Below are 19,545 nucleotides of genomic sequence, written 5' to 3'. Positions count from 1 at the left end.
GCTGGAACAAAGAGCTCTTCAAGAATGGTCTAATGTATGTATGGTATGTGCGCACGTGGATGGCGCATGAGGTCAAACAGAACCGCGCGAACCGCATATCGAAAGATGCTTCTTTCTTCGAGGCTCTATCGGTTCAGCGTGTACTCGCAGAGGTACTCTTGTACATTTTGAGGGTTATCACGTCGATAGTAGACCCACCAGACCAACCGACGCTTCACATAAACTCATGGGGCCCCTCCCATTTCCTCTCTCACGGCGTGAAAAAAGGGCCTTCTACTAGTAATACCTCATCTTTTCTCGACGCCGACGACAATTTCCCTCACCGGACCCACCTTCGTGTGGGGTATATCCCGCACTCTAAATCTATTTTATTTTCTACTACTGTAGTAGTATCCTGAAACTATTACCTAGGTTTCGGACTACAGTTATTGGCAGACGTAACTAAACCAACCGCAGTACCTCTGAGTCAATGACACAAACCCTACAAACTTTCAATACCAGAGTCATACTTGGGTTTCGCTTGCAGTCGAAGACTCTGATAAGGAAGATCTGACCCGAAGAATTTGTACCGGTCCATTTAGATCACGTGGATGATAAAGAGCCCAACGCTGTAAACCAACATAATTAGAGCAGCTGTAGTCAAGATACAAACTGTAAAACCAGGTACGGCAACGACAATGACAATGTCCGAATCTGAGAAAACTCCATTTTCTGTTTCTAAAACATATGACTGATAGTTAGTATTCGTTTCCATAATCAATAGTTTTTATTGCCTGTTGGTTCTGACGACGAACTTGGTGTTGCTACGACAATAAAACTATTCGGCCGATTCTTCAGACGATCCGTGGCGATTGGCAGCTGTAACGTAGAACTCAAAATCTCTCAAGTCAGATAAGTTGATAGGTATTGGCACAGTGGCAGAGACTTGGGAGCTGTGTACCAGCATCATATGCCAAAAGGCGTCTCCTTTTTGTCGATAATGCAATGTATACCCCTTTATGGCACTATTCCCACTGAAGGAAACAGTCCAATTGACGTACATTCTAATAGAATTGGCATTGATAGTTATGTTAGCCGTCAAGAGCTTCGGCGGGAATGGGGGTCCTTGATAAACTTGTCTTAGTTTCATTTCAGATTTCAAGTGTTCTCTATACCTTCTACGGTTAATCGCAGAAACTTAGATGTTCCACCTACGCTATTGTCGACAGAGCAAGTGTAGTTGCTCGTATCGCTCGTCTGGGCGCTCGAGATCGATAGAACTTTTCCGTCTAACCTGATTTCATACCGACTGCTTCCCAACTCCGAAACGAGCATATCATTTTTCTTCCACTCTAATCGTGGCGTGGGAAGTCCAGATGTATTGCAGTAAAAGTTCACATCATTGCCTTCGATAGCGGTTCCGTTTACCGGACCACGAAGAACGGCATCAGCGGCATCTGCAAAAAATGCCACAAACTAATAAGACGTTCTTTTAGGTGTGACCAGCTTTATATACGCACAGTAGACTACCAGAGAGGGTGTACCCGTCGCCGTATAATGTTGATTGTGGTTGACAGCAGTACAAACGTATTGCCCAGCGTGCACTCGAGACACATGATTTATCGTCAGGTTCGTCTTCTCTTGGTTCAAACTATAGCCCGGTTTATAACTGACGTTAACTCCATTAAACGTCCAACTCATTTTGGTGAAGTATTGACATGGACAACCGAGAGTGACTGACTCACCTTCCGTTGCGACAGTGAGCGGCTTATAAGAAATTTCCGGGTTCACTAAAAGCAAAGTCAGTCTCATTTATAGAGATTCTACTAGACGGTCTTCACCTAATACATCAAGATAGAAGAAGTCGCTCTCTTCTATTCCGCTAACCATAGCGACACATTGATACATTCCGGAATCTGTTTTCACCAAAGACAGGATGTCAAGAGATGACAGTTTTTGTGTTGATAGGTAGCGAGGGTTCGTTAGATTGAGCACCGTATTGTCTTTTTCCCAGCGAATTATAGTACCAGAACCGGTCACAGTGCATAAAAATGTGGCCGTTTGATCGGGCGTGGGCAAAGGATTCGATGTCAATTTTAGCTCCACCGTTGCTCCTACGTGTAAATAGTCGCGTGAGCAACAATAGGGGAGAAGGCGGTGCAACGCTATCGCTTTGTAAAAACGGGTGACTCATCGACGTGAATGTGCGTCTGCGTACAAAAGCCCATTTGGGGACTCTTTTGTGTACTTTGCGGTCAACGCCTTCCTGTGGCTATATACTACTGTGCAGTAACTAAAATCAAACATCCGAGTCTTTGCACTGCCACGTAGATCATGAGAAGCAGGATGTAGTCCATAGTGTCATGCAGTCAGCTGGAAACAGTAGTACTGCTACAGGAAGTAAGCCGTTTCCGCTAATGTACGCGGCGGGCCCGCTCCTTGAAGGTCGGAAATCAGTTCCTGCAACCTGCAATACCTCGGTCAAAAACGAGCTGGTAAGTAAAAGGTTCTCACGCTCTGTAAAACTGTCCAGAAAATACCAGTGGAACAGCGGGGCAATCGATTCAGGTGAATGTGCGCAGGCGCGCTTACTATTGTTTGGAGCAAATTGAATTAGCTAAACGAGTAATGAAATTAGGTAAATTGAAAAAGATTAAACTTACTATCATAAAATTCCTCGTCTCTTTGCTTAAAACCGTTTCTACCGATAAAAATCCCTTGCAATCGTAAAAGAATGCTGTCTAAGCGCTAGGCATAAAAATCTCCAAAATGATAAGTGATGTCCTGTACTTGAGTTTCAAGCCGTTCACAATTATCTAATCAAAAATACTTAATTGACATATTGCATAAGTTGAATACTAATACCTTTTTTGTCGCACTTGGTACTGCTGCGGATAACAAGACGACCGCTGTCGCTTTTTCACTAAGAAAATGAGAGCCAATGTAGTCAAGACAGAACCGATTGATTCAGAGAGACCATCTACGCATAGATCCTATATTCTTCACGACTTGACATTGCCTTTTGGTGGTAGAGATAACGATGGTGCGTATGGACGTTCGTAGACGCTTGAAAAAACGTTTGAAAGCTTAGATGCTTCGAGCAGCAGTGTCCTGATGACGTGAAATTCTAAACCTAGTGAGTCTACTTCATCCACTGCGATAATGTCAATAGCCTTGACGTTTCTGTCTCCCTTACCAGCGCCATTGATCAACGCGCGTCTTCTTTTAGCCGGTTTGCGAGTTCTAACCTACGGAGACATCGACTTTGACTTGCGAGGCGATCGACGGTGGCTTACCGCAGCACAATAGTTTGGCTAGACATTGGCGGGACGCCGTGTACACGACAGAAGGAGAAAGCGTCTGTGCTCCGTGCTTTGTTGACGAGGATCGAATATCACGTGACACAATGGCAGATAAATATATCTCCTCTACACATAAATACGAGACAGGTATATGTACTGTATATGTCCGAATTGACTTACACAAAAAATCTATCCCAATGAGTCTAGGATGCAACTCTTGTTGTTTAGCAAAATATAACTGAGAGTAGTTTGTTTCTCAGGAAACTGATGATTTCATCAAACGAAGGCCTCTCTAAAGGATTTAACCTGACGCAGTCACTCAGAAGAGATGTGTAATCTCTCGGAGCCTCGACTTTCCCCTTTGGGAGTGAACATCCCGCCTTCGTGCGTAAGTAAATTGCCTCCTTCGGCATTCCTTAGAAAAAAACGGTAAATACAATAACCTGATGCCTACGTACGTATACCTTCGTACGGACGCTCTCGTTCTTTGATTTCCCATAGTAGAATTCCGTAACTGAAGACGTCTGATCTCTTGGCGATTTCTCTCTTTTCTTCGCCGTCCTCGGCGCCGTACGTGACCGAGTGGTATCGTTCCGGTGCGATGTACGTAACAGTGCCTCCAGGAATCTCGCCCTCTTTGCGGCACTGAGTCACAGAGCTAACGCTGGTCATTTTTGCAAGACCGAAATCGCAAATCTATATAAGAAAAATACATCATACTATTGGCTAGCCGCGTTGACCTACTTTGCATATATACATCATTTTTTCTCCTTGAGTTGTTTTGTTCACAAGGACGTTGTTTGACTTGAGGTCGTGAATGACGGTTGGTTCGTTCTTGTGCAGATGAGACATTCCCAAAGCGATTTGATTGGCAATGTCGAGACGATTGTCCCACTGCTCTATGCTGTGATCATCAGTTGAGGTTAAGACATTATACAAGTCACCACCACCGATGTACTCCATGACCAATGCGTAGAATCTAGAAGATTTGCTGATGCCAATAAGACTGAGAATATGAGGATGCGGCTTAATTTTCAATAGAATTCGAGCTTCTTTGTCTAACAGCGTCGATTGCCTGCACAGAAAAAACAGCCCATATGTACAAATAAAATCTGTTTAGCATTACATATAAACTTACTTTGGTAATATTCGTCTCTTCAGAAAAACTTTGATTGCTACAACCTCGCTGCTTTTCTTTAGTCTTGCACGATAGACTTCGCCACTGCAGCCGCTGCCGAGAAAATCACGTTCCTCGTCGTACTCAATTTCACTCTGACTGATTCGACGTTCTTCGTCGTACTCAATTTCACTCTGACTGATTCGACGTTCTTCGTACTCAATTTCACTCTGACTGATTCGAGGTAGCGAATCAGATGTCTGTTCCTAAGCGATCGTTGCTTTCTTAAATATTTGCGGCAAACAGCTCAAGAAAAAAACTTACTATTGCCACGGTTGTTTCATCGATCAGGTGGCTATTTGGTTCCAACTGCCCCGAGTCGGCCGCGCTATCCTCCTCGCACTGCGTCAAACCCGAGTCCGTGCTGGTATGAGCATTTTCTCTTGGAGCTGCAGTTAGTTTCTTTAGAGAAGTTTCTAAATTGCCTTCCGGATCATCTCTACTAGTAGACGTTTGGTTTCTTAATTTGACATAAATTAAAACCAACGCCACTACGAGGATAGCAAGAAGTAAAACGCCTCCAGAAATGGAGCTAGCTATAACTGCCCATGACGTGCCTAAAATAAATAAAACGTAAAGCAATAAAGAGATGAATGTGCGTATCTCATTACTGTTGTCATCCAAAGATTTTGATGTAAAAGGCACAAGACTAGAATTATCATACGCACTTGTTGACGTAGGACTTGAAGATGTAGGACTCGGAGGGCTCGGGGTAATTGTTGTCGGAGTTGTATATTTTGCACTGCTACTGCTGTTGCTGCTGCTGTTACTATCACCAATAGACTTTGTAGCAGGGTCACCGTTATCTGTCATTAATAAATAATTTTTTAATTAGCAAAATTTATTTAAACTTGCCTGATGACGGCGATGTGAATGCTGCTGCGGGTGTTGCAACAGTGCGACTGATAACAGTCAAATTAAAAATAGGATAAAAAAGGGCAGTCCATCCAAAGAAACAAGGACAGATAGAAGACCGCTCATGCTCTTGAGAACTTTTAGTGGTGACAATGACACATCTTTTGTTCCGTAAACACCATCGACATTCGTTTCCAAACCAAGTTGCATTTCATTCTGGTAATACATCAGATAGAGGTTTCCTCCCGAGAAAAAGATTCGAACTCGGGGTTGAAACAAAGTCTCTTCCTCTACTGTGACATCAGCATCTCCAATGACTTCGACCTTGGGAGCGGAATCTAATACGACGCAAATCACCGTTATTACGATCGTGCCTATTTCTGTATAAGTATTATGCCAGCATCTCCTTACCGTATACGATGAAAAGAGCCACGTCGCTTTCTTTGTAGCCTTCTGGTTGGCATGTGACGACCGTACCGTTGTCGCTGCTCAGCGGCAACATAACCTGAAGAAAGAAGCGAGTCGAATAGGCGTCCGCTTTTGAACTTGACGAGAAGCGGGTGTTCGTTGCAAAGTCCAAAGGACGACTATTCAGTCGCCACGTAACTTGAACGAGCCGATCTCCGTGCGCGACGTCACTCCAGCACGAAGCGACGGTAACTTCGTCGGAACCGTTGACGGCTCGGAATGCTTGGATGTCGAATCGGTTAGCTCCTACGCGTACCCGGCCAGCCAATTACCATATATCGGGGTATACAGAACGCGTGATCTCACCGACACTTGCATCCACCCGAAGTTGCAGCAGTAGCAGCAAGCAGTAACTGTAGCTGAAGACCTTGCATTGCTGTACCGAACCAGAAATCAAACCAGAAAGACCCCTGCGCACAAAAAGGACAATTAAATGCAAAGATGATTATCATGCGGATGCAATTGTGGGAGAGTAGCCTGGGATCGAAGAAAGCGATAAGTTGCAGTGCGAACTTTGAGGGACTGAGCCCGCGATCGCCAATCGAAGCAGGTAAGCAACCGTATACCTGCTGTGCATGAGGAGATAGCAGCAAAACGTTACACACCCGACAGTGTAGTCCCTCCCACTTGCTCTTTACCGCGTGGAAAGGAATTAGACAAGGCCGTAATACTAAAGACTGTAGATACCTCATTCTTTCTGTGTAACACCGATGAGCGACCGTCGGTTTACTTCTACGTACTAGTAGACGCAGCAAGTGTCGGAGTGACGCACCCGGGCCGTACGTCGTGCCGCCGAATGCCCCGCGATTGCGCATTGCAGTAGCCTACGGTTGCGGCAGAGATAAGTAAGCACACTCCCTTTTCTCCGAACATCAATATCGCTAATTGCGTCTCCTTAGGATATCACCGTCGCGCGCGAACTACCTAAAGGCTGTCAGCTGTCCAACAGTACAGATGAGTACACTTCATACTTGAGTTTCTTTTGAAGAGAGATTCGGTTTCGATTCAGCAAAGGAGTCGGATCTGGTACTAATAGCTTCAAGTTCAAGCACTCGCACCACTGAATTTTGCTCCTCTTGATCCATTAGGCAGAGCCAAACGCTGTCGTTTATATGCCAGCACAATAAAAGTAAATGTAGTCAGGATAGAAGTTGCAAAACCGGAGACAGCAATAACGATGACGCGCGACTCAGAGAGACCGCTTTCTTCTATACATAAGATGCCAGTTGTTAGCTAATCAATGATTAATTTTATTATTGCCTGTTGGTTCTGAAGTTGGTGGTGCGACGAGGAGAAAGTTTTTCTTAGATACTTGAAAAATGGCTGATGCTTCAGATGATCCATGGCAATTCGAAGCAGTGACGTAAAACTCAAAGTCGTTCAAAGAAATTAGCTTGATAGGCATAGGTACGTCAGCAGACACTTGAGAACTGCGTACAAGCATCGTATACCAGAACGCACCTCCTTTTTGCCGGTAATGCAATGTATACTCCTTTATGGGGACTGTTCCCATTGAAGGGAACAGTCCACTTGACGAACATTTTGATGAATGTTTTCATGATAGTTATGTTAGCCTCCAACAGCCTGGGTGGAGATGGTGGACCTTGTAAATTGTGATTAGTTTTACGAATTGAAAATATTTTAACGTTTTACCTACGGTATTGCTGACGACGCAAGTGTAATTGCCGCTCTCGCTCGTCTGTACACTTGAGATTGATAGAGTTTGTCCATTTGGCCCCGAGGTTATAGCGACTGCTTCCTAACTCGAGAAAGACGTCGTCTTCTTCCACTTTTTTTGCGGTGAAGGAAACCCTGTTGCATTGAGGTGCATAATGACGTCCTTGACGTTTCTGTCTCCCTCACCAGTGCCATTTACCAACGCGCGTCTTCTTTTTGTCCGTTGGCGAGTTCTAACCTACGGAGACAACGACTTTGACTCTTATGCGAGGCTATCGACGGTGGCTTACCACAGCACAATAGTTTGGCTAAGCATTGGCGGGACGCCGTGTACACGACAGAAGGAGAAAGCATGGAGAAAGGATCGAATATCACGTGACACAATGGCAGATAAATATACTCCTCTACATAAATACATGTGCAGCGGGTAACCGCGGGTAGCAGGGTTTTATGTGAACAGTGGCTAGTTTTAGCTGCATTATACTGCAGTCGGACCTTTCAAAATCCCGTTCTTGGAACGTGAAGCTTCCTGCAAATGCACTGATAAATAAAAATAATTCCTGTTACAAGAAGCTTACGTACAGTTAAACGAATTTCTTCTCTTGTCTTCTCATTTTCTTTTCTAACTTCCTCTCTTGTTTTTTCACTTTCTCTCCTGACTTCCTCTCTCGTTCTCTCATTTTCTTTTTGCTGGTCATCCATCACGTCGTTTGCTAAATCCTCAACAAAGCACTTCAGAGCAGCAGCGTGCAAGCCGGTTATAATAGAAATATATATATTTTCTTACGCTTCTTTCAGCTCTGTTTGCTCCACTATGCTGTCCTATAGGGATAAAGTACGATTAGAGACAGTACAAAAAAATCAGAGTCTTTTACCGGTTTTTCTAACTTGCATTGCTTCAGTTTCCTGTCTCGTGGTTCTAGTGCAGAATTTATTTCGCCTGCGGTAAATCAAAATTAGTGCCACGATAGAGAGCGCAAGCAAGACGACTCCAGAGATGGAGACACCCAAGATGATTTGCAATAACTCGCCTAAAAATAATCACAATACAAACGCAATAAAAAAACTATTCCTACCGCCGTTTTTATGTATAGTCAGTATAGAAAGCGTCGGAGTAGATTTCCCAGACAGGTTTATCGTAGTAGCAACAGTAGCTGAGTTTCTGTAGTACCTCTCCTTGTTACAACAGCAGAACTGGTCAAAATTGCTGCTGAACTTGTCATTTCTGCACCATTGCCGTTGCCATCAACAGATTTTGTAGAATAGTCATCTAAAGTTATAAAATTACAAGACGTCTATATATATATGCAAAATTTAAACTTGCATGATGACGGCAATAAAAACGCTTCCCTTGTAGGTGTTGCAGGAATGCGACTGATAACAGTCAAATTAAAAATAGGATAAGGAAAACGCAGTCCATCCAAAGAAGCAAGAACGGATAAAGGACCGCTCATGCCCTTGAGAATTTTTAGTGGTGACAACGACACAACTTTCGTTCCATAAACACTATCAACATTTGTTTCCAAACCGACTTGTCTTTCATTCTGGAAGTACATCAGGTCGACGTTTCCGCCCGAGAAAAAGATTCGAACTCGAGGTTGAAATACATCATTTTCATAAAGTCTGACTTCAGCATCTCCGATAGCTTCAACTTTAGGAGCAAAATCTATTATAAAGCCAGTCACCTTTATATATCGTGCCAATGACGTCATTGCTTACTGTATACAATCACAAGAGCCTTGTCGCTTTCTTTGTAGCCGTCAGGTTGGCATGTGACGGTCGTACCGTTGTCGCCGATAAGCGGGGAATTGATCTGAAGCCAAAAGTGAGTTGAGAATGCGCCCGTTTTAGTGCTCCACGAGAAGCGAGAGGTCGTTGCGAAGTCCAAAGGACGACCATTCAGTCGCCACGTGACGGACAGATATGCGTACGCGACGTCTTTCCAGCACGAAGCAGCAGTAACTTCGTCGGAGCCGTTAATGGATCGATATGCTTGGATTTTGAATCGGTCGTCGGCCCCTTTAGTAATTACGCAGTCATGAGGACTCGCCCACCGACGCATACCAATGTGTGATCTCACCCGAACTTGCAACGGCCAAAAGTTGCAGCAGTAGCAGCCAGCAGCCGGTGGATGCCTTCTTGCACTGCCGTATCAAACCATAAAGATGCTGAACACTGCACAGAAGAAAGAAAAGTAAGAAAATGGAGACCAATTATCACCAATTTACATATAATGCAAAACGCATGCTTGGCATTGAGCCTTGGCATGACCACAAAAGCGCCGCTAGACTAGACCGGAAACAAACGCGGCGATTTCGTTGCGCTTTGCCAAGGCATAGCCAGTAGCTGGATTAGAAACCGAACGAGTTGGAGAATAACTTAAGTTTCTGAATCCCGCGCTCGAAGTAGGTGAGCTACTATGGGCTGAGAGGGAAAACGTCATGTAATGGCCTCCCATGCACCCAATTGCTTCACCGCGTGGATCGAACCAGAATCCCATAAGAACTGTACCTCATGCTTTCTAACACCGATTCGGATAGGCTAGGTGAAACGGCGGCTTCTACATGCAGCAGACGAGGAAGTGTCGGGTGCTCCCCGCGACGCGCCGCAACTGCGCAGTTTAGGGACAGATAAGGCTTCTGACCCCCACGCGCCGCCTTCGGGATGAGGTGCGCGATTGCCCCCCTCGCTTCTCCCCTGATGTCTTTATGTCAATATTGCTGCACGTCCTCACCCTAAATAGGATATCGTGCATACGTAATCTATGGTAATTTCCTGAGGCTGGCAGCTAACTGTAAGTAGCGTCATACTTGAGTTTCCTGAGAGTGACTTGATTCAGCAAAGGAGTCGGATCTAGCACTAATTACTTCAAACATTCGCACCGTCGCATTTTGCTCCTCTTGATGATGAGGTGGAGCCCAACGCTGTCGTTTATAAGCCAGCACAATAAGAGCAAATGTAGTCAAGATAGAAGTTGCAAAACCGGAAACAGCAATGACGATGACGCGCGACTCAGAGAGACCGCTTTTTTCTATACAGAAGAAGCCAATTGTTAGCGGGACTTGTACACTAATGATAAGTATTGCCTGTTGGCTCCGAAGACGAAGTTGGCGGTGCGATGAAAAGAAAGCTGTTCTTAGATACTTGAAAAATCTCCGATTCCTCAGATGATCCATGACGATTCGAAGCAGTGACGTAAAACTCAAAGCCTTCCAAGGAATTTAGGTTGATAGACATGGGTACGTCAGCAGACACTTGAGAACTGCGTACAAGCATCGTGAACCAGAACGCACCTCCTTTCTGCCTGTAATGCAATGTATACTCCTTTATGGGACTGTTCCCATTGAAGGGGACAGTCCACCTGACGAACATTTTGATGAATGTTTCCATGACAGTTATGTTAGCCTCCAACAGCCTGGGTGGAGATGGTGGACCTTGTAAATTGTGATTAGTTTTACGATTTAGAATTTCCGGAATTCTCTATACCTTCTACGGTTAGTTGAAAATATTTTAATGTTTCACCTACGGTATTGTTGACGACGCAGGTGTAATTGCCGCTATCGCTCGTCTGTACTCTTGAGATTGATAGACTTTGTCCATCTGGCCCGAGATTATAGCGACTGCTTTCTAACTCGAGAAAGACGTCATCTTTCTTCCACTTTTTTTGCGGTGAAGGAAACCCTGTTGCATTGAGGTGCATCATGACGTCTTCGCCCTCGATAGCCGTCCCGTTTACGGGACCCCGAAGAACGGCATCAGGGCCATCTAAAAATAAAGGCCGACTCTCTATCAATGACCGGTTTTACTGTATACGTACAATAGACCACTAAAACGGGTGTGCCCGTTGAAGTGTGAGCTTTGTTATAATTCGTTGCGGTGCAGGCGTATTGGCCTGCGTGCGTCCGAGACACTCGGTCGATGGTGAGATTCATCTTTGCTCGGCTGTAAATATAACCAGGTTTATGACTGATATTTACTCCATTGAACGTCCAAGATATTTTTGTGAAGTATCTGGTTTGACAACCGAGAGTGACAGAATGACCTTCAACTGCAACAGTAAGCGGCTTATACGAGATTTCCGGATTTACTAAATACATTCAACGATTAGCTTCAGTCTTAGGAAAATTTAGGCAGCCCTTTTACCCAGCACAGAGAGATAGACGGTGTCGCTTTCTTCTATTCCGCTAACCACAGCCACACATCGATACAATCCGGTGTCTGTTTTTACCAAAGAGTGAATTACAAGAGATGACATTTTTTGATCGGATGAATAGCGGGCGTTGGTTAGATTGAGTACTGTGTTGTCTTTTTCCCAGCGAATTATTGTACCGGATCCAGAGCACGAGAACGACGCGCTCTGCCCCGGGAAAGGCAGACGACTCGATCTCAATAGTAGCTGCACCGCAGCAGATCCTAAGCAAAACATCACGTGAGGAGTGTGCAGTAGGCGGAGCACTCGCAGCTACAGTACTGCAAACCAAAAGGTTTGCAATCTTAGTGGGGCGTGCATCTGCAAAAAAAAACAGACGTCACGGGAAAAGTCAACAGCTGCCAATAGCCAGCCAAACAGTTTCCTCTTCCTTGGGGACTACAGCAGGCCTACTCAATTTCTCTACTAGACTATATAGCTCCCTTTGTCGCCCAACGACCTTTCGTATTAATTAAATAAGCCAAAGAAAACAAGGAAGTGCAGGTCGCGACGCTACCGTCTTACTCTAGCTAAACATCGACAGTCTTACCCGCCTCGACAGCCAAACAGATGAGCAGCTGTATGATGAAGCGCTTCATAGACTCGGTGTTACCATGCAGCCAGACAGTCGGAGAAACGATGAAGTCGTTCTTTTTCTAATCTGGCGGGCACTGCACCACTTGCATGAATTCACAGAATCCTGCTGCACCTGCAGGTCAACATTTGCCGCATGACCGATCACGTCTTTATTAAAGTTTCTCACGCTTCGTATTGCGGTCAGAGTGTACGGCGGAGAACAATGGCAACTGTCGGCGCTCACAATGCGCGCAAGCGTACTACTGCTTTCTCCACGCAGGGCTTCGACGTGTCCAATCAGCTAAATAGATACGGTAATGGAATTACCTCAATTTAATTTACTCTGGGTGCAGAACGCGATGAAGATACATGCACCTTTGAGCAACAATCGTATCGTGAAATGTACCTGAAACTGAATGCATTGTCAACAATATACTGTACAGGTAGAGTGCAAAGAAAACTCTATAAAAGGATGCTACCATCTTCTCTTGCTAGCTTGTTAAGCTAAATAAAAGGATCCTACCGCGACGGGTTGAACTAGCCGTACAGGTAACGTCACAGTACAAACGTAAAAGCATACCGGCGATTCTGCGTACTATACATAGTACCTTGGTGTCCTCCTGATTTATGTTTCTTCAAATGGCTGTACAAGCGATTAGAGGGATAAACAGCATTATACTTGACTTTCAAGCCGTTCCCAATTATCTGATCCACCAAAGAAGACATTCTAATCAATAAAAGGTAAGTTTAATTTTATTACTGTTTTGTTGCACTGGGTACTGCTGCGGTCGAAAACGAGTCGATTTCTGCCGCTTATGCACCAGCATAATAAGAGCCAACGTAGTCAAGACTGTAGATGCAAAACCGGATAAAGCGATTGCAATAACACGCGAACCAGAGAGATCTACGCACAAACCCCATGAACCCGGCGGGCATCTTCCCTAAAGGACTAAAAATTGCCTGGTGGTGGTGGTGGTGGTGGAGATGACGTTGGCGGCGTAATAAAGATAAAATCCTTCCTAGATGCTTGAACAATTCTCGAACGCTTCGATGCTCCGCGCAAGTTCTCAGCAGTGACGTAAAATTCATAACCTATTATATCTGACTCATCCTCTACGCCGATGTCGATAGCCTTGAAATTTTCCGTCTCCCGCGTCGGCGTCACGGACCAGCGCGCGTCTTCTTTTTCCCGGTAATGTAGCACGTACCCATTTATGGGACTATTCCCATCGAAAGGAATCGTCCAATTAGCGAACATACTGATACGATGTGAGGGAATGGTGGTAACGGTTATGCTTACACCTATCAACTCTGGAGGAGAAGGTGGACCTAGAAAAAACACTCGTATAGTGTTAAAACTCTCCCACCTGCGTTTTTACCTTCTACTCTCAGTTCGCAATAATCCGAGCTTGCGCCCATGCTATTGTTTGCAATGCACGTTATGTTGCTGGTATCGCTCGTTAGGACGCCATCGATAGACAACGCCTTTCCCTCCGACTTGATTTTATACCGACTGCTTCGCAAGTCCGAAACGAGCACCCCGTCTTTCTCCCAGCGTATTCGCGGCGGCGGAACGCCGGATGCATTGCAGTACAGGTACACCGGGTTGTCTTGAACAACTGTCCCATTCGATGGGCCGTGAACAACGGTGTCGGGGGCATCTGCAAAAAAACATTCGTCCAGCATGCAAACGCCCTATCAACGCTATGGTTTTACGTACAGTGAACTACCAAAACCGGTGTACCCGTTGTCGCATGGCTAGGATAATAATTAATTGCCGTGCAGACGTATTGCCCCGCTTGCGTTCGAGACACTCGATCGATGGTGAGAAACGCGTTATTCTTGCTGTAAGTATAGCCCGGTTTACGACTCATGTTTACGCCATTGAACGTCCACTGGACGGTGGTGAAGTAGGTGCCCGGACAGCCAAGAGTGACCGAGTCACCTTCAGCTGCAACAGTAAGTGGATTGAAGGAGATTTCTGGGTTTACTAAAGCGGCATAGGTCGGGTTTTTTATCAGAGACCAACAAGAAGCGTTTATACCTAAAACAGCGAGATACTTCGCACCGCTCTTCTCCGCCCCATCAATTGTAGCTACGCAGTAGTACAATCCCGTGTCCGTTTTCGTCACTTGATGGATGCTAAAGGACTCCAATGTCGGATTCGATGTGTAGCGGGAGTCGTTCAGGTTAAGCGCCGTGCCGCCTTTCTCCCAGCGAGTGATTCGGAAAGAACTCGACGCGGGAGCAGTCACAGAGCACGAAAACTCGGCCTTCTGACCGGGAAGAAGACGAGCACTCGAAGCCAACCGTACCTCAACCGTAGAAGAGCCTAAATGAATCGCGTGAGCAAAAGCGTAGGAGCTAAGCGCCCAGGTAAACAGATGCGATGCGGGACGCGCCGCAAAGCCGCTAGTAGCGCTTAGGACGTCAAACAAGCTATGAGGCGATTGGTTAATTAATTAATGCAAAAAACAACACACTCTTCTCAACAGACGCGATGCCCGTTGGCCACCCTTGGAGACTTTAGGGATTCGTCACGTGACGACTACTACTCTTTTTCCCCGCGGGTTTGAGCCCAGACAGCGTTAGCCGGGGAAACTTATGACCCGCCCATTCCCTCTCCCCTACTGTTTTGCACGATCGAGAAAGCGAAAGAACCTTTTAGTTTCATCCATTGTTTCAAAAACACGTACGTTGAATGTGCAACTAGTGCCGCGGACTCTCACCTGTCTCAATGGTGAAGTACAAGAGAAGTTGAACAACGCAGGATTTCATGTAACCGACGTGCAGAAGACCTGAAGCAGATTGAAACCGGAAAAGGGAGATGATTTGACGCCTGCAAAAAAGAAGCCAGCATAAAATCTGCAAGCTTATTAATATTACGTGCGAAAATCTCACGCGCTGCGTTGTGAAGCCTTGGGCGGCAATCTCTATGACTGCAAACGTATGGCAAAGAGTTAAGAGCTCCTCTGTGTGCGCGCGCGCAATACTCCCACACTATAGATAGAAAGAACAATATTGCAATACACCTCTTTCCCAACAAACCGGTAGGTCAACCAAAGTCCGTTATCAAGAGTAACTTTCTGACCTGGGCTTTAATTAATAATAGAGTTTTTTTGCCTTGGGGAGATAGAAGAGTGACTTCGACGCATCGATATCCTCCCTCGATCCAAACTTGCATTTTTACGACGTTCGTCTCGTCGGGATCTCGCCAGCAGCATTGATGTCGCAACAGAGGACCCATAATTTGATCCACAGGATAAGGATCGTTGTCCATTACGTACATGGCCAATCTGAGCGCAGAGAATAATAAAATCAATGGTTCTGAATTTCGTTCTACTCGCCTCAGTTCCGCTTCGACGCGTTTCGTAACGCTAATGATTCTCTGTGCTTGATGCAAGATATGAGTGATCCCAACGCCTCTTTGGCTTTGATGCTCTTCTCGGCTATCTGGCTTTGAAATAGATAGACCACACTGGAGCCTAGGAAAAGATGCAATAAGGAAATTACTAGCTCCTAGAAATCAGACAAGAGATCAATGCAATGAAAAATGCACAAAATTTGAAGTGAGGCCCCCTTTGAAGAAACGCGTCGTTTGACCGTTAAAAGGGTCAAAAAACGCGTCTCTTTCACGTAGCAAATTTTTAAAAATTTAAAAAAGGTTACGACACTTGATACAAACCACACGGAAGACGGTGCTATGGAGGTTTATCCGGTATCAGAGGTATCTCACAGGCGCAGCGGAGCTATTGGACTAGGAAGGCCGGAGCCCTTGTCGGGTGAGGAGAATGACCGACCACCGGGCCATGATGGTCAAACCCTTGGGGAGAGTTTCCAACTCCCTTCTATCCTAGCCAAGAGCTCATGCTCCTGCTACTGATAGGTATATGGAAACGCTGGGTATATATATAACAACCCTGCCTGGGTCACTTCCACTGCAGCTGTTCACCACAAAAAGTGCGCTGATTGAACTAAAACCACTCTCAATCAGCCGCAAATACGTTTCTGACCACAACCGCGAATGAATTTTGTCGCAAATCAATGTAGAAACGCGAAAAAACGAAAATAAAACGCGTTCCACGTACGCAAGACACGCCCTGTCACGCTACACATGACGTCAGTTGTAAGACGCATGACAAAATGGTCTATACGAGCAAGTAGAGGCGAAAAATCAGCCGCGAAGTAAATTGGGGATCTATTCTAAAGACATTCAGTCGCTATTCGGACGCGAAAAGCGAACGGATACGAAGAAACGGCAATGCGCTCGGTCAGCAAAATCTAGGTGATATATGGCGCCTCTATAACGGGCAGCAAAACGTGCGCTACACTTAGATGAACAAACGCTACACGGGCGTAGATAATTTGACTGAACACCGACTTCAAGTCAAATTGTCTGGCCGGGGTGAAAAGCGGAGCGGTACTGCGTGTATAGAAGAAGCAATTTGCCTCTCTAACTCTTACTCTCACCGTTTCGCCAGTTCTTCTCCTTCTTGGGCGATGTCCTGCTGATCTGCTTAATTCTGGCATATATATCGCGATCGACCGCTTGAATGAGAGTGATGGGAAGGCCGCGAAAGGGCAGCCGACCAATCGTCGCCGTTCGGCCGACGCTGTGTATGACGTGGCCTTCAAGAGCACGCGTCGCGTATTGGAAGATTCGTCGTATTGCTAAAAATGCAGACGCAGCCTGAGAACAAAAGAGAGAAGCGGCAATAGATAGGAGGAGAGGCCCAAGAAAAAAGAAAAAGAAAAATAGCGTACCGTTGGGAGTGAATTCTCCGCTCGCAAAACTGCTCGTCGACACTTCGTCGTCGTCAATAATTTTGATGTCCAGACTGTAGGTCACCTTTCTCTCCGCCTCCGGCTCAAATTCAAAATTCGCCGTGTAAGAGAAGAAGGGAGAGTAGTACACTACAGAAAAATCCGGCTCCTATCATCTTTGTACCGCAATCTCGTCCTTTTAAATAATCGCTTCATGTCTATTCAGCACAGAATATTAAATGATTAGCAAACACAGATATACCCAATGTCAACTTTGAAACCAACACCGTTACACGTACAGAACACCGGCGTCATTAGAACGACAGGTCACCTCGAAAAAGATTCTCAATGGATCCTAAAAACACTGATCGAGAGACGATTAGAAAAGACCCCAATATACGCATGACTCATCCCTACCCGCTGCACTTCAACTTCACTTGCATCACGTCGTCGTCGCGAGCCGGAAACTCTTCGAAGTGAATCTCGTCGGCGTACAACATCTCCCCGAAAATCGCTCCCATAGGTCCATCGGGATCCCAATCGCGCGAGCGCGTGTAGCACGCCAGATACGCGTCCGGCCAATCACTCGTCGTCACGCGTCCGGCCTTCTCGCTGTGAACGTTGTCGCAGAGCGATATCATGAAATCGAAGGCCGCCACGCGAGCGCCGAAGAGCTTGGCGGTTATAATGGCAAATCGATTGCCCGCCCAGTCGCCTCTAGCTCTCAGTCGCATTTGAAGGTAGACGGCATCGGCGAGCTGGAACTTGGGACTGGTCAGAGTCACGGTCTCGCGAGCGTCGATGCGCGACCAATTCTGTATGGTCCACACGAACGTGCCGAGTGACAACGCTTTCGCCTTCAGATAGGTTTCCATGGAGAAGACTTTCTCTTTGACGTCTTTGTGATAAGCGAGCATGAGGTCGGCGTGCTCCTGCATTTGGGTGGCGAGATGCCGAGACATCGATTCTCTTGGAGTCTGGAAATAGGTGAGATTCATTTTCATTTTTGATTTTATTTAATTTTTACTGTAAACGAACAGCCGAAGTGGGCGTATTCGCACTTGATTTCCACTCTTGGGCAGTCTGATAAGTGCACCCTAAACTAAAATACAGAATTCAATTATTAGCATTATTACTATGGCATTGCCTTGGTCTACTCTCACTTTCTCACGAAGCATCTCTTGCTTGCATTTCGGACAAGCGACGACAATCTTGTCACAAAACAAATCCTTGTGGCCCTAAGGACTTTATGAGTACATGTGTATTTTCTCTCTAAGATATATACACTCACGTTTTTGTAATGCCAGAATGTCATCGATTTTCTGCAATAGCTGCACGTGAACTTACGATTGATGCACATGTTCTTCACGTGGTTCTTTATCTGCGCTTGAGGCATGATCACGCCGCACTTCTCAGGACATCGAACCTTGGCAAAAGTACACTCCTTTGCCACGTGGTCCTTGAGACAGATAATAGAGAAGCAAAAAGTATGATGCGTTCTATTTAATTACCTGCAAATAACGAAGCTCTATCTCCTGCTTGCATCCGGCGGCGTGTTCGAGACACTTCACCTTCAACTGGAGCACCTTCCTATTCGTTCTCTGATCCGGAAACGCCTGTACAACACAAAATAATTAGTTTTAGTCTTTAAAGCTAATTCCGATGATTTTACGTAGTCCTCAGGGTGCTTCAGCCCATCTCTCGGACACACGAACGAACCGTGACGTCTGTGTTTACGTTTACACGAAGTGACGTCATCACACCTCTATACAGCAGTGTACGCTCTCACTTCGGCAAGCGTTCGAAGCAGGTCGCACAGAAAAGATGACCACACGGCGCCTGCATAGGACTTCTCGCCACTCCCGAGCAGACCGAACACTTGTAGTCCGGATCCGGACGTTGCACGAATAGCGCTTCGTCGTAGCCGTCGATCGGTTCCGGGTACACAGACTCTCCGTCATCGCACGAGAAACTCCTCGCGAATAGATCTTCTGGCTCGTGCTGAGCATAGATCTTCGTCGTTGCGTCTGAAAGCCTGCTGCAGGCCATGCTCTGCGATGCGCATGTGCACAGATACTGTAAACGAGGTGGCACAGGCAGAGATCTCTGGCACAGGGGCCGGTGGCACACGAGGTAGGCCTACACTGTAGAGTCGACAAGAAATCAGACTAATCATGAAAATATTTGAATTGTGTTGCAACAAGACATTCAGCCAGCCTAGCGACTTGAAGTTGCACTAGTAAGCAGAAAACAGACGACTTTGCACTTTCGGGGTTCTTTCGAATCGGAAAGGCTGGAACAAAGAGCTCTTCAAGAATGGTCTAATGTATGTATGGTATGTGCGCACGTGGATGGCGCATGAGGTCAAACAGAACCGCGCGAACCGCATATCGAAAGATGCTTCTTTCTTCGAGGCTCTATCGGTTCAGCGTGTACTCGCAGAGGTACTCTTGTACATTTTGAGGGTTATCACGTCGATAGTAGACCCACCAGACCAACCGACGCTTCACATAAACTCATGGGGCCCCTCCCATTTCCTCTCTCACGGCGTGAAAAAA

At 45.9% G+C, this 19,545-nt stretch overlaps 3 protein-coding genes across 8 annotated transcripts; all 3 read right to left on the bottom strand.

The window, feature by feature from the left end:
- Nucleotides 1–355: 355 nt before the first annotated feature.
- LOC136199881 (protein sidekick-1-like) lies at nucleotides 356–3,371 on the bottom strand. Its single transcript, XM_065990179.1, has 11 exons — nucleotides 3,276–3,371; nucleotides 3,176–3,227; nucleotides 2,845–3,112; nucleotides 2,643–2,795; nucleotides 2,496–2,596; nucleotides 2,285–2,446; nucleotides 1,821–2,093; nucleotides 1,500–1,769; nucleotides 1,155–1,436; nucleotides 774–1,104; nucleotides 356–717 (listed from the first exon to the last, which is right to left on the bottom strand). The coding sequence occupies exons 7-10, from the start codon at nucleotides 1,885–1,887 to the stop codon at nucleotides 818–820; spliced, it is 906 nt and encodes a 301-aa protein (XP_065846251.1). The 5' UTR covers nucleotides 1,888–2,093; nucleotides 2,285–2,446; nucleotides 2,496–2,596; nucleotides 2,643–2,795; nucleotides 2,845–3,112; nucleotides 3,176–3,227; nucleotides 3,276–3,371; the 3' UTR covers nucleotides 356–717; nucleotides 774–817.
- Nucleotides 3,372–5,521: 2,150 nt separating this feature from the next.
- Nucleotides 5,522–12,897, bottom strand: LOC136186800 (protein turtle-like). Of its 6 annotated transcripts, none has more exons than XM_065974290.1 (23): nucleotides 12,832–12,897; nucleotides 12,411–12,524; nucleotides 12,198–12,356; nucleotides 11,602–11,871; nucleotides 11,276–11,545; nucleotides 10,945–11,223; nucleotides 10,545–10,892; nucleotides 10,269–10,489; nucleotides 9,970–10,193; nucleotides 9,539–9,633; nucleotides 9,178–9,477; nucleotides 8,783–9,124; nucleotides 8,535–8,728; nucleotides 8,334–8,489; nucleotides 8,246–8,280; nucleotides 8,041–8,190; nucleotides 7,749–7,987; nucleotides 7,435–7,696; nucleotides 7,042–7,384; nucleotides 6,469–6,989; nucleotides 6,088–6,191; nucleotides 5,725–6,027; nucleotides 5,522–5,651 (listed from the first exon to the last, which is right to left on the bottom strand). In XM_065974290.1, exons 3-9 carry the CDS (start codon nucleotides 12,244–12,246, stop codon nucleotides 10,170–10,172), a joined length of 1,461 nt encoding a protein of 486 aa, XP_065830362.1. In that variant the 5' UTR covers nucleotides 12,247–12,356; nucleotides 12,411–12,524; nucleotides 12,832–12,897; the 3' UTR covers nucleotides 5,522–5,651; nucleotides 5,725–6,027; nucleotides 6,088–6,191; nucleotides 6,469–6,989; nucleotides 7,042–7,384; nucleotides 7,435–7,696; nucleotides 7,749–7,987; nucleotides 8,041–8,190; nucleotides 8,246–8,280; nucleotides 8,334–8,489; nucleotides 8,535–8,728; nucleotides 8,783–9,124; nucleotides 9,178–9,477; nucleotides 9,539–9,633; nucleotides 9,970–10,169. The 6 variants fall into 6 exon arrangements, with proteins under 6 accessions (XP_065830362.1, XP_065830355.1, XP_065830368.1 ...); XM_065974283.1 differs by adding an exon at nucleotides 6,348–6,413 and having other exon boundaries at nucleotides 12,411–12,892; XM_065974296.1 differs by having other exon boundaries at nucleotides 6,469–6,705; nucleotides 6,753–6,989; nucleotides 12,411–12,892.
- Nucleotides 12,898–15,042: 2,145 nt separating this feature from the next.
- Nucleotides 15,043–19,039, bottom strand: LOC136186838 (TNF receptor-associated factor 5-like). The gene is made up of 13 exons (XM_065974312.1): nucleotides 18,777–19,039; nucleotides 18,660–18,714; nucleotides 18,499–18,603; nucleotides 18,279–18,446; nucleotides 18,151–18,225; nucleotides 18,015–18,089; nucleotides 17,405–17,964; nucleotides 16,988–17,351; nucleotides 16,694–16,913; nucleotides 15,571–15,708; nucleotides 15,315–15,519; nucleotides 15,125–15,223; nucleotides 15,043–15,062 (listed from the first exon to the last, which is right to left on the bottom strand). The coding sequence occupies exons 1-8, from the start codon at nucleotides 19,034–19,036 to the stop codon at nucleotides 17,333–17,335; spliced, it is 1,317 nt and encodes a 438-aa protein (XP_065830384.1). The 5' UTR covers nucleotides 19,037–19,039; the 3' UTR covers nucleotides 15,043–15,062; nucleotides 15,125–15,223; nucleotides 15,315–15,519; nucleotides 15,571–15,708; nucleotides 16,694–16,913; nucleotides 16,988–17,332.
- Between the last annotated feature and the right edge of the window lie 506 nt (nucleotides 19,040–19,545).

This window comes from Oscarella lobularis, chromosome 1 (genome assembly GCF_947507565.1).
Source record: "Oscarella lobularis chromosome 1, ooOscLobu1.1, whole genome shotgun sequence".
Lineage (NCBI taxonomy): Eukaryota > Metazoa > Porifera > Homoscleromorpha > Homosclerophorida > Oscarellidae > Oscarella > Oscarella lobularis.
Note: the sequence above shows the minus strand (reverse complement) of the source record. Positions and strands in the feature narration are given on the sequence as shown.